Below are 14,016 nucleotides of genomic sequence, written 5' to 3' on the forward strand. Positions count from 1 at the left end.
GACAATGTATTTATCCTATTTTCAAGTCGTTAGTGTCAGAGACTAACGGGGAGGTTACGGTTCGGGCTTTTTACTTCCGAAGCCTGACGAAGCTCAACAAGCCTCTCATAGCTTAACAGTAGCGCAGCTCTGGTGTCAGAGATCTGGTTCAGCTGTTCAGGTTCAAAGTTGCTGCTTTTAGAGAAATATGACCGTGTTGCTTCATGTCTCTGTGTTATTTCGTTTTATTACCTTTGCATGTTGTGAAGAGCTCAGATAGGACGGTGTTTACAGCAGGATGTACAGACGGATCAGTTGCCCTTTCCCTCCTCTCACCTTAGGGCCCCGGCCTCAGCCCCTTTTGGGGGGGAGAGCATCCCTAATCAGAGTCGGGGCGTTCACCCGAGATCCCAGTTCAAATCTTCCGCCGGGGCTCGAGCGCCAAGAACTGTCATTCATTTCCTAAGAACCGTTATTAATTTTGTCATTAAATCTTCAATCATTCATTTCTACGTCTGAGTTTTTCAGCATGTCCCAGCATGGCCTGCCCTACGGCTAGCCCATGTCCTAGCCTTCCTCTCATTGTTGGCCCATGTCTCAGTTGTTCTTCGCTCATATTTTCAGCAGGGCTCCCTTACAGTAGGCACCTATCCTCCAGCCTGTCTCCAGGCGATTGTGTCCCCCCAAAACTGATCCCATCTCCTGCCTGGCTCCGCACCTTCAACTATCCTTCACTCTTTTGCCTGGTATTTTTTGAATGGGCTTCATGATATTATGAAAACCCCTCTAGCAATCAAATTCGATTCCTCCTACCAGCTTCTCACCTTCTAGACTTCTGCACTTGTTTGGCGACTACCAGTACTGTGATGTTTCTCTCCGCACCCTCAAGCGAGCTCACAAGTTTTAGGTCCCCCTTTTTCTTTGGGCCTCAGCCCCTTTTTGGGGGGAGAGCATCCCTAATCGGTTATCGGGATGTTCATCAAGTTCACATCAAATCTCAGCTCAGATCAGCTGCCGGGGCCCGAGCGCCAAAGAACTGTTATTCATTGCTGTCATTAAATCTTTTAATTGTTCCTTTTTCTTCGTCTGAGTCTTTCCAGATTGAAATGGTGTTAGTCTACTGCTCCTCATTGGTGCCACTGCTAGCACCAATGAGGAGCAGAGCCAGGACCCAAGGAGGCTGTGGTGACTTAGGATCAGAGCATCTCTAAACTACTCTGTGAATTTGATCAGAAATATAACATGACATTTGATGAAGTACTAATAAAAATGTGCATGATATGAATCAAAACAATTAATCTCAAAGAACACCAGCACAAATAATACATATGCATACATATGCATTCACATGGATAATTATATATAAGTGTAATTAATGTCTGAAAAGAGATATAAAGATGTAAAAAAAAAAAAAAAAAAAGCACTACCGTGTTAGTGGTTCTGGTCAGACTGGTTCTCCATCAGTGTGCTGGTGCACCTTTGGACCGCTGGACATTTGTTTGATCAAATGTCAGAACCTAAAATCCAGATCAGTCCAAAACAGCACTGGTGCTTCCTGGGCCTTGGTACCGTTGAACACAAAGGTTCTGGTAAATGTTCTACACCCAAACAGTTCATGTTCTACCTGGAGTTCTTCCCTGTGAATGACTTTATGGAGCCTTACTGAACTGTTGCATGAGAAGAACCGTGATCCTACAGGAGAACCAGGTTCTTTCAGTCAGAACAGAACCAGTCAGCCTGAAGAGAAGAGGTTCTCCCTGTCTGTAAATGACGACCTGAACGGTTTCAGGCCCCCAGGATCCAGTGATGCTAATGGGACCAATTAGGGTTGATGTTTGTTGAAAAATGCAGATAATAAATCAAATCAATAATCTGGAGATGAAATGGAAACGTTGAAATAACTGGATGATGTAATAAAGTGCGTCTAAGATGACTGTGTGTTTGTGCTTCATAGTTTTCACCAAACAGGCTTTCTCCAAAGATTTATTGTGAAATCTCCACCTCTGACTTGTGACTTTTCTCAGGAAATTTCTCCTGAAGGAGGCTCCAACCCCATCACACATGAAACTGTAGGCTGGCAGTTCCAGAAACTCTGGGATGAATGCCAGGTTGAAGCTGCTCACCTGTAAAATGTTGGATTGTCCCAAGAATCTGATCAGAAGACCACAGGTGGATTTTCTCACTGATCATCTCCCAGAAGCAGTGATGCTAACATTGAAATGCCCCCTGCACATTGGATGTAGCTGACGTTGTTCCACAACCTTTGGACCTCAGATTCTCATCAAGTGTTTGATGAAAAGGAACCAGAGAAAAGAGAGAAAAAAGCAAAGACTAAGAGATTTATTCCTGATGTGATTTCTCCTTTTTGTGCAGGGATAATCTGTGAATCCTTGCAGGATCTGCTGTTGGAGGAAATCACAGATCAAACCCGGACATACAGCTGGTTCTGATGTTCTGCTGCAGGATGATTCATGTTAGTCAAAACAACTTTATTTTATAGCACATTTCAACAACAAGGCAGTTCAGTGTGACGTACCTGATTAAAACCTACAGACCGATTGTGAAACAACAAACATTACATTTAATCAAAAGCCACCATCAAAACCATGAAGAAGAATTATATATTAATAATTGTTCCAGTTGCTTTTCATCAGAGGCAAAATGTGGCTTTGCAGTCCATATTTAGGACACACATACAATAAAGCTCATGCCTGGAGTCACATCCACTAAATCATTCCTAATTTTTACTAGTATATGACTTTCATTGTATATTGCTACACCACAAGCATATGTATAATACAATCAAGTCCTAGAGAGGATCCAGGTTCATCTGGAGGTCTTACAGTACTGCTTTTAGGGAAAAATAACCAATTGATCATAGCATAAAATGCTGTGTCTTCTCTCTTTCTTGCCTGTCAGCTCTGGCATCAGTTTATGTCTCTTTGTCCACACAGCATCCATAAAGTCTTCATTAAAGTAAATGCTTACTTTAGTAAACCAGAAACTCTGATTTACGCCTTCAAACATCAACAATGAGGCTAGACCAACACATCCACCCCCCAAATACCTTTCAGTAGTTTGGTCCTTTGTAACACGTCAGCCCCCAGGTGAGTCAGGAATTCAGTTATGTTTCTGTGGAACTGATTTATGCCAACTGTAGAATGTTTGTTTTTAGAGAAACCGTCTCCTGAGAGGAGGAGTTTTCCCACCGTCTCTCGGCTCCCAGCAGGTTTATAAAGACCAGGTGAGCAGCTCAGGTACAGCAGCTCAGCTACAGCAGCCTTCAGCCGCCCAGAAGATCCAACCAGCTAATCAATCACCTGCCTACAGGTGAGTGTTCAGCTTCATCCGTTCATCTCTTTTTAACTGTCTAACAGTAGAACTTGGAAACCATCATTTTGACAAGCTTAGCTGGACAGAACCAGCTGGGTTCATATTTGACCCATTTTTCTATCAAATCCTTTTAAATTCTGGAAATATTTCCGTTTTGTCTGAATTCAAACCAACTTTAGAACCACTAGTTCTGCTTTTACAGTTTTATTAATACATATGAATGACATTTCCCCTTTTATTGTTGCAGCAGAATCTCAGTGAGATGTGGAGATGCTTCATATTTATCAGATACATAGATCTCCAGTTTGTTTCCTTTACTGGGTCTTTTAAATAAAATGATCTCCTCTGTAGCCAGATGCATGTTGTATCAGAGGTAGTTTCCTTCACTGTGTTTCTCATGTTTGACTTTGATGCAGGAGCCAAAGATGACGCAGTACATCACTGACATCAATGTTTCTGTGACCCACAATGAGGAGCTCAAGTTACGTAAAAGTGGCTTCACCCAACTTCCTGTTAATCTGAACTCAGGAACAGGAGGAAACACAATCTATCTCTGGTACAAAACCGGTACCTGTGGAGCGATCACCAGGATCCAGTTTTCCTTCACTGAAGCGATGAAACAAGGTCTGATTGATGAAGGGTACTACCAGGTTGAAAATAATCTCAACACAGGAACCTGTGGCAGCCCCATCTACCTGTGGTACATGAAAGGTTCTTCTCCATATGATGTCCCAATCGTGGAGCTGGACCTGACCACTAATGCAGAAGAGGACGCCAAGAAGTCCCAGCCTCTGTGGGAGAGGTCAGCCTGCGACCTGAACCGTGGAGCTAGAGGAGATTGGCTCTACCTGTGGATGAAGAGGGAGCATCAAACCTACATCTGTGACATCCAGGCCACCAACAATCCTTCTTCAGATGCCAACTTGTTCCGTCAAGGTTACACCCGAATAGATGAAGACACCAACAGAAGTGCAGGTGGGCCTTACGTCTTCATCTGGTACCGACAGAGCACCGATGAGAATAAGGCCATCAGAGATCTGCAGGTCTCCATTGATCAGGCGTCCGAAAGGAGCTATGAGAACCAACTCTACGAGCAAGTGAAAATAAACCTGAATGAGGGAACCAAAGGAACCCCGGTGTACCTGTGGTACAAGAAGACGGACTGCAGCAAAGATCCCATCAAGCTGCTCACCCTGATCTTCAACATGGCCTCAACAACCACCTATGAGAACGCCGGCATCAACGTCATCGAGAAAAACCTCAACACTAATAATTCAGGCATGAAAGAGTTTGTGTGTTATAAGTAGAGGGTCCTGATTATTCTGAGCATGCTCAGTGAGAGCAAATATCCCTCTATTCTGATCATATCTTCATCATATCCAGCTGTTATCTTCTGCAAAATGATTTGCTACCTGAAACTTTCTCTGAATTTCATACTGTCTTAATAAAGTTGAGCATCTGATCATGTCTACTGTCAATTTTATTGTTTTACAGCATTTACAAGATGAACACCAGAAGAACAAATACACATTAATATAAACCAATTTATATTAGTATTATTATTTACATATATTATCAGTCGAGTGGCTGCAGTTACGCTGGCAGCCAGAAGGTTTTCTTCGCTGTGAGACTCTTACAGCAGTTACTCAGTGGATCTGAGCCACTCGACTGGCTTTTATTACGAGAACCACACAGAAAATATCAGAGAATTGATTTAATGATGATATTTAATCCCAGCCTTAAGGAAACAGTATCAACATAGTTACCTGTTTTATAATGTCTCTATGTGCCTGGAAAACACTAAATATTGCCCCTCTGGGCTGTTTCCATTAGTACAGGTGCTTCATTTTTTTCATCCAACCACGTTTCTGTTAGAAACATGACATCAACATTTTGCTCAGTGATGAATTAATGACTCACATGTCATTTTCTTATGGTGATCTTATGTTTATCAGAGTCAGTTTAAGAGACTTGGTGGTAGATAATTCTTCAATTTGAGGTTGCTGATGAAAAATGTAAGGTTTGATTTTAAACTGGTGTATTAATGGTTTTGTTAATTTTATGTCAGTAATCTTGTCATAGTGAGACTTGGTGCATTCTGGAGGAAGACAGGTGTAAAACTACAGCTGGTTTGCAACGAACAACATTTTTTCTAGTTTAGATTAGTTTGCATCACAGTATACCGTATAATGCTCCCACAGCAGCACTAAAAATATGTAAAGAATAATCGTAAAATAACCCATAAAACATAAATAATACACAGTGATATACTATATAGTAATACAACAGTCCAATATGAATATGTATGTTTAAAGACTAAATTCTGTGTTGAAAAGTTTTCATGGTGAGGCCAAATTAGCTCTAAATTACTGTAATTAATTTTGTCTGTATTTCAAGTAACTAGTTCAAACAAAACATAAGTGAAGGCATTATTCTGGGAAAGTAATGTTTCATTAGTTTCATTAGTTTTGAATAGAAAATGTTTTAGAGTTCAATAGAAGCTGCATTTATTTAATCACTTTTAACTTTATACATAAATGTTTAAATGTCATATTATAATGACTTTTTCAGTATTTACAGCAGCAGGTGGGGAAACTACAAGAGTTCTTTCACATTTTCACACCCAGTCAGAAAAACTGCATCAAGCTGAAGCCTCTTTTACAGAGTCTTAATCTAAATGCCTCAAGAATAAATAATTACTGGCCCAAATAAAATAAACAGATAAAAAAGACTTGGCTGAGTGCAAAGGAAGAAACCAGGAAGAAACAAGGGAAACCAGCAGCTTCAGTACTGAGGAGGAAACAGAAACCAGGTGAGTCTGATCAGGTGAAGCAGCTGTGGGAAAGTAATGAGCAAGGCAGTGATGGCATAGTTACTTTGAAAAAGTAACTTTAGTTGGATTACTGATTACTGATAACTTAGATCACTGACTACTTGATTTGGAAAGTAACTAAGTTACATTAAAAGCAACTTTTTTAGTAACTTCCAGCAGCTGCTGACAACAACGCTCCACCACCTGTGAAAATTAAATTGATCTTTGCCAATACTTAATTGCAAGCAATTTTATAATAGTAACATCAAAAAAGTATTTCCACTTATAAGGCTGAACTGAAGATTGTTTAATGGTTACAACAGTACAAAAAGGTTTGTAGTTGGTGTGTTCTACTATTGTCTGGAAAACTCTAAGAAGGATTTTAAAGCCCCCCTCCCGGCCCCAGCCTCCAGATTCTGCATTACGGCCCTGCGTTTGTTGTCAGAGCGCAGCGCACAGAGCTCCTGCTGCCGCTCCACAACTCTGATATCCTTCTGCACAGATTTGTGACACTTATCTTAATATTAATTATTATAATGGAATTTAGTTGCACAACTTTACGGACTCGTTCATTCGTGGCTGTTTTCAAGTTTGTTGCGGTGCTCATATTAGTCTCGATGTTTGCAGTTTTCTGGAACGCAACGCGAACCTCGACGTCATTCACAGCAAATACAAGAACTTCTCATTAACAAAGAAACTGCGGTACGGATCATCCGGGAAATGATGACCAGGAATAGTGTGATGTAAACCAGTGGTCCCCAAGCCCCGGTCCGTGGACCGGTACCGGTCCGTGGACCAATTGGTACCGGGCCGCGCAAGAAATAATTAAATAATTCCGTTTTATGTATTATTTGAGTCTGGAGGATCTTTTATTTTGAAAATCCTTTAACCGGATTCTCTGTTACTTGCGCGCCAACATTGAGCCCACAAGCAGCAAAATGATGGATGAGGTATCTTTGGAAAGTTTCTTGGCAAAGGGGAAAAGGCCCAGAGAAGAGACAGGAGGATGGATTTATCCCGGACCGGTAGGTGAGTCAAACATTACAAGCCGCTCTGTGTAACATGCAGCGACCTGCTGCTAATGAGGCAATGAAGCTTCAAACTGCTTCACCACTAGAGACCAAGCAGGCTGTGGATATAAGCAACACTTTGGGTGTCATTGTCTCATCACTCCCAGATGGGACCGTCTCGTTGCAGAGAAACAAGCTCAGGGCTCTGTTAGTCATTTTCGTGAGTTAAAATGTTCACGAAAGTAAAATGCTCGTTTTTGTGGCGGATCTGTGTCTTATTTTGAAGGGATATGTAAACGTTACCATAGCGACCAGAGTCAGAGCGTTTGGGCAGTGGTGGAGAGGAGATGTGAGTCTGAAGTCTGGTTTAGACGGAAAGATTTAAGGATTGTCGGCCGATTCTCCAAACCTCTGTGACCACAGAGCTGATAAAAGTCCAACAGGTTCGATCGGTTCGTGTGTCCAAGGCAGGAGCAACACGAACCGATTCCAGAAGAAAATCCACAAAACTCCTTATATAGCATACGGGAATTTAGAATAACCAAACACGAATGACGATGTAGAAGCAATAGTGACAGTTTGTGGAGTCATTTTAAAAGATAAAAGAAACAAAAAGAAAAGGCGGTGGATAAAAGACAGCGGGAGCAGCCGCTCTGTTTGCTGCACTATGATTTGGAGGCGACTATGTTTTTTTATAGTTAACATTTTTAACTGAATTAACATAATAACGACCTTTACATATAATAATAAACATTTCCACATATCATCTCCGATGTCCACCAGACTCACAGTTGCGCGATATGTCAGCTGTTTGGGATTCCCCTCTGTTCTTCTGATTGGCTATCTGTCACAATCAGCAGGTCGTATTCTCGTTCCCAGTCAGGGTAAACCCCACAGGCTGCGATAAAAGGGCCAAGACGACCCAAATTGGGCATATTCAGGATTTAGCGGGAACACCAACATGTAGACACCTGATCTGACGGTTCACGGTCTGAAGTAAATGCACAGAGAGCCGAAACAGAATGAAAATAATAAGAATCTAAACGCAAAGCAACATAAACCATAACAACAACAATGTGTTTAATGTAACTTTAACAACCAAATATAGTCTTTCAATAATCCAGCAGCTGTTACCTTAAACACATTTCCAGAATAAAGACTTTTCTGTTTAACCAGGACAAAGAAAAACTGCTGCAGGTTTTATTTCACCAGGTTAAGCAGCAGCTGCTGCTGTCTGAGTCCTGACCAGAACCAGGAACATGGATTAGTTCACAGCAGCTTAAATTGCTACAGTGGCTCCTGTGTGTAACAAGCTGATCATCCATAACCAACTGGTGAGCAAAACTTCTCAACCAACTGAGAAAAATTAGACAAATTCAGCTTAAAGCTCTGATCTGTTCAAACCTCTGGAAAGTAATTCTGAGATGAACTCAACAGTTAAACTGATCAGTTGGTTTCAAAATCTACCATGTTTTTATTTAATACAAATCAAGGAATGGTGATTGTACTGAAAGAAAAGGCTCATTTTGAAACTGTAGTTTTATACAATTTAATAATTAATTCATGTAGGCTTGAAACAAAACAACAATCTTAATTTAATTGCTTATTAAGTTTATTGATGCCAAAAAATACGTAGAATGGCTGACAATGATTCATCTGGATCTAAATAAACTTTAAATTAGAACATTGTTAATAAAATATTTCATGTTCTTCATAAAAATTACATACGGTACGTCATGCAGACATATGATTGAGGTATTACGGATAAAATCCCTGTAAGTCTAGTAATTTCTCTGTTTACAATAATTTCCATATTTATTAACTGACATATAGCAGTAAAAACCCAGCAGGTTAGTATGGATGTAACAGCAGATAGAAATGATGCTGCTGCAGCTTAAAATGAAGCTTTTGTTTGTTTTTGATACGTTTCAATCAAATACATGAATCTTTACAAACTAACAAACTGACTCAGCAGTTAGTTAGTTAGTTAGTTAGTTAGTTAGTTAGTTAGTTAGTTAGTTTGCACCAGCTGTGAAAACTCCTCCAGTCCCAGAGGACCAGAGTTAAAAGCCTCCATGATGTTCTGGTTCATTACTACAAGCAGCAGTAAAAACCCAGCAGGTTCTCCCCATTTGTCTCTCTAATCTTGATGTTTTCACTAATTTTAACATGATTTAGGAGAATAATTAAGTTCAGTGCACAACAAGTAAATTATCACTGGTGAAAAATAATAACTTTCTGAACATACAGTATAAAACTAAAAGGCCTGAAATGTACCAGAAATATTCTGCATGACTCCCACTGATTACATTAGAGTCTAAATTAAAAAGCAGAAGTGAAGCTGAAGCTCTGTGTCAGATGCCTGGTAACGTTGTACTAACAATACTTTATAGTTTTTCAGTTTCCTTCCTGTGTTTAGTTTGAAAAGGCTTAAGAACGGGGCAAAGGTTTACATCTTTCCACCTCAGCCCTGATTTCTCCAACTTGGACTCCATGATACGTTCCAGTCATAATGACTGATCTGGTCTCTCCGTCTTCATAGGTTCGCTTCAGGCGGGCGGTGAAGGGAATGTCCATCCTGTACTGATAACCAACCATCTTTACTGTGCAGCTGTGGTTTGGTGGTACGGTAAGCTGTATCGACACAGAATGGGAGATCTCCTCTGTCCAGGTATTTCCACCTGAGAACGTATGAGTCGTCTCCGCATTGATTTCAATATTTCCTTCCACAATGCCAGGAATTCCTGTTTTGATGGTCGTTCTTACACCGAATGTGACGGAGGAGCTGATGTCCCACCGTCTCTCATCTGTGGTCGTCTTAGTCAGAGAAACTGTTTTGGTCACATCACTGAGGCCATGGTTGACAGTAGTGGAGCTTTGGAGGGTTTTTGGAGGAGCTTTCAAGATTGTAGCTTGATTTGTGTGGTACCTGACATCAGAGATGAGATCTTTGTCAGCCTTCATCTGAGTCAGAACCTCATACTTCTTGTAACAATATTCCTTCCCCTCCCAGGGAAGATAAAAGAGGCGACTCTTTGGGTCAACCTTCCCCAATCCGTACTTGTTCTTCCCTACATACATTTCCTCACTGGAGCAGGTTCTGACTGAATTCTGTGGAACAGAACCATAAGAACCTTCCTTCCACTGCAAGATTTCAAAATTATCTTCATTCACAAGGACTTCAAAAGAGGAGGAACGATGCTCTTTCTTTTTAACGGGATAATGGCAGTAAGGGCCTTTGCTGGGGTTGTAAAAACCAGAATGACATCCGACCTTGCAGACGTAGTCGATTCGTTCTTCATAATTATTGTAAATAGAAACGGCTCCATTTGGAGGGGAACCCTCCCATGTCGCCCACTGCAGTTTTCCTGTGTTACCGAACTCTGGGAGCATCGAGTTGACTGGGATTTTCTGTCTGAACGGAGCAGAAGAAGGCAAAACACGTCTAACTGTTGAGAAGGAGATGATTTTAGCAACACCGTCTGACACATCTGGGTTCCCGGAAGGAACTGTAAAAGAAGAAGATTATTTTTAAACTCTATTTTTATTTAAGAGTATCTCTGCTTCTGTGCTAGCAGTAACATACTTACTCCAACAACAGCTCTACAGAAACATGTTTTAAAAAAAGAAAGAAGATGTGAAATTGTTAAAAGATATTTCCCCTTACAGTTTTCATCTGGTGGTCGGTTCCTCTCCAGGTCCAGAGGACTGGCTGAAGGCAGAAACAGCAACAACAGCAACTAAAAGGAGCAGAAATAAAATTATTATTAGTTATAGTAAAGATCTGCTTTAATGGAAACAGCAATTTAACCATTTAGTTGTGACTCTCAAAATGCCTACAAATAATCAATGGGTAATTTGTGATCTAAATTACTAGTTTTATTAATAGTTGCCATAAGCAAGGTTCCCAACAAAAAGTACTAAAGCCTGTTCTGTCAGTGGAAGGATGTTAGAACTGNGATGGTTGAATCAACATTAATTTCTAACTGATTCAATGTAATATCAACACAAATAGGCATGTAAGTTGACATACAGATGATGGTTGAATCAACATTGATATAATGTCAGTAATGGTTGAAACCCTAACGTTGATTCAACATACAAGTCACCGACCACTTTCGATGTTGTTTCAATGTCAGCGTTCAACGTTGATTCAATGTTTCTGGCTGACATTGATTCAATGTTGTTTCAATCATTCTGTGCTATCTGGGTGATCAGTTTCATTTATTATGTTTCATTTATTTTGTTTGTTTTATTTATTATGTTTCATTTATTTTGTTTGTTTTATTTATTACGTTTCATTTATTATGTTTGTTTTATTTATTATGTTTCATTTATTTTGTTTCTCATCAACTCCAACCAGCAGGTTTTAGTGTGGATTTAAAGAAACTCAGGGTTTCGGCCGTTCTTCAGTTTTCTGGTTGTTTTCTGGAGGTTTGTTCCAGATTTGTGATGCATAGAAGCTGAAAGCTGCTTCTCTATGTTTGGTTCTGGTTCTGACCCAGCCCTGGTTCTGTTTTGGAAACTTCCTCCTGTAGAACGATCCAGAACCTTTTACTGTGAAAGCAGCCCACATCATCACACCTCTACCGCCATGCCTAACAGGGTTTTCTTCTAACATGTTGCTCATTAAAGGGACAGTAACATGTTTTACAGCCACATGGATTCATTTATAGCACAAATAACTGTGTTACAGTTAATCCTATAAATATAAAACATGACTTTAAGGAAACTTGAGTTCACTATTTAAGACCTTGAAATTTAGCGTCTGTCTCTTTAAGAAGTTGAAGCTCCGCCTCCAGGAAGTGATCACATCAGTGTTCCTCATGATGCCACTGCACTGAGAAGCAGTAAGGCTCCACCAGGTGTTTGCTCATAACTCCGCCCCTTGTCGAGAAAACTGGCAGGAGGGCGTGAGATCTGTCCGGTACACGCAGAAAACGGAGTAAAGGCCTGAGAAATAACAGTAACCTTGTATATTGATTTAATGATGATTAAAAGAAGCAGAATACAAAATACATGAAATGTAATTGTTGGAATGATTGAAATATATTTTCTGCAATTTTGATTGTCTGTAATGTATAACTGAAATATATGTTCTGTTTTCTCAATTTGTAGTAACAGTAACAACTTGATTATTGTGTGTTGATCATCGATGATTAGAAATGGTAACAGCTTGAGTTACAGAACAGATAAGTGAAGGAGAATCATACTGAGAGTATAAGTTGATAAAACAAACTGATCATGTTTTGAATTGATTATGTTTTATGATACATTATAGAAGACTGAAGATTTGAGATCGTGAGAAACAGAGCAGACTGTGTCACAATCAGCACACTGGGCTGGGCGGAGGTGCTGGAACAACTCCAAAAAAGGCAGTAATTTACGAGAAATGGCCTCAACGGCCAGATGGCCAGCAGAAAAAGGGAAGTACCGAAGGGAGTTGCTGCAATGAGTCAGGGAGGGGATGAGGGGGTTTGGGGAAAGTTCGGACTTTCCACACACTCAAGGGGGATGAGTCAGAAGACACATACACAATTGTGGACTGAAAGGGTTTAAAAACCAGCGGATGAGGAAAGAAACTGTTCTTAGTCCGCGGCGCTGACGGAGAGACAACGAGAGGACGCAGACGAAAGATCAGCAGAGGACCGCACCCTGGGACCAAGGGGAAGCTGAGACTTCACGCCGCAAAGAAGGGACAAGATCCATCTGCCCCCAGCCTTGGTTCCTGATTCGACTAACACCTCTGCCTCCACCCAACGATCCCTACTACTGCAGCAAACTTGGAGAAAAGACGAAGGTCACTGAGTGATGAAGATTCTGTTCGGTTGAAGGACAACGGACAGTTCTGCTTTGCTTCTATTCTGAAAGAGGACTTTGCCCCGTCAGGACAGAGACTCTGACCAAGGACATCTGAAGATTTCAGCTGCCGAGATCAATTGCCATCGGGTGTGAGTTGAACTGCCCCCCAAAAGCCTCGCTTAGTGAAACTAGTGACACAGGTTAGGGATAGAGATGAGGACAGGTTATAATTGATTTTAATTTGAATTTATTGTCTTATTACAAGTTTGTAACCTCTGAAATTAAATCTGCTTGTCATTACCCTTGCTAAAGCTTGCTTAATAAATTACATACTAAAACTACCGATGGAACTTGTGGACATTGAGATTAATTGAGTCGTTTGATCATTGTAGTTTCCCTGATTACAGTAAAATTAACATACATGATTCTAGAGATGTGGTGGCTTCATACTTTCCTTTAGTGAGTATTAAAATAATGGCCCTGGGACTTAAATCTAAGTCACTAAATCTAATCTAGTCGGTAACAAGTGCACGTTATTTTAAGGGGAAAAGCTACCGTTAACAGGAGTGGTTGTTGAAGCTATGCAGCAGTGAGGGCTACTCAGCTGACTGTTTCTCAACTGTAAAGGGTCATAACTTCTGGAATTGAAGGTAGTTAGAGCTAGACGAGTTTTCTCCGCCGCCAGTTTAAATAGAATATCTCTTATAAACCTATTTTAGGGTAAGACCCGGGTTTCAGGGGATTTTCCGGACCTGTTAGACAGAGAACTGGTCAGTAGTCAGTCGGTGGTGAGATAAGGCCGGGGCTGACTATTGCGTAATAACAAACACCCGTTAAGGCGAAACGTCTCCATTTTGGTCTCATCTGTCCATTTTCTGCTTTCACCTTTGACCTTTCCAGAGAAGCCACAGTTTCTTTTTTTAGAATATCACAACATAACCTTTAACCTCTGACGCTATTACTAAGCCGTGTACAGTCTGAGACAGTAAATCTATTTAAATAAAAGTTTTTCATGGTATAGTCAAATCATTGGGTCTTCCTCAGATCTTCCTCCTCATCTTCATCACTGTCTCTGTTTCT

At 40.6% G+C, this 14,016-nt stretch overlaps 2 protein-coding genes across 2 annotated transcripts in view; one reads left to right on the forward strand and one right to left on the reverse strand.

The window, feature by feature from the left end:
- Window positions 1-3,150: 3,150 nt before the first annotated feature.
- LOC103131399 (uncharacterized) overlaps window positions 3,151-14,016 on the forward strand; it is a 19,580-nt gene continuing 8,714 nt past the window's right edge. The window contains exon 1 of the mRNA XM_016666624.1: window positions 3,151-3,309. The gene's annotated coding sequence lies outside the window, so the exon portion shown is untranslated. The remainder of the gene's footprint in view (window positions 3,310-14,016) is intronic.
- Window positions 8,790-14,016, reverse strand: part of LOC103131408 (natterin-3-like) — a 10,444-nt gene continuing 5,217 nt past the window's right edge. The window contains exons 2-3 of the mRNA XM_007543042.2: window positions 10,802-10,874; window positions 8,790-10,643 (exon numbers count right to left, since the gene is read on the reverse strand). Of these exons, the coding sequence (XP_007543104.1) occupies window positions 9,565-10,643; window positions 10,802-10,874 (1,152 nt within the window). The 3' untranslated portion in view covers window positions 8,790-9,564. The remainder of the gene's footprint in view (window positions 10,644-10,801; window positions 10,875-14,016) is intronic.

Source organism: Poecilia formosa, unplaced genomic scaffold, assembly GCF_000485575.1.
Source record: "Poecilia formosa unplaced genomic scaffold, Poecilia_formosa-5.1.2 Scaffold755, whole genome shotgun sequence".
NCBI classification, from domain to species: Eukaryota; Metazoa; Chordata; class Actinopteri; order Cyprinodontiformes; family Poeciliidae; genus Poecilia; species Poecilia formosa.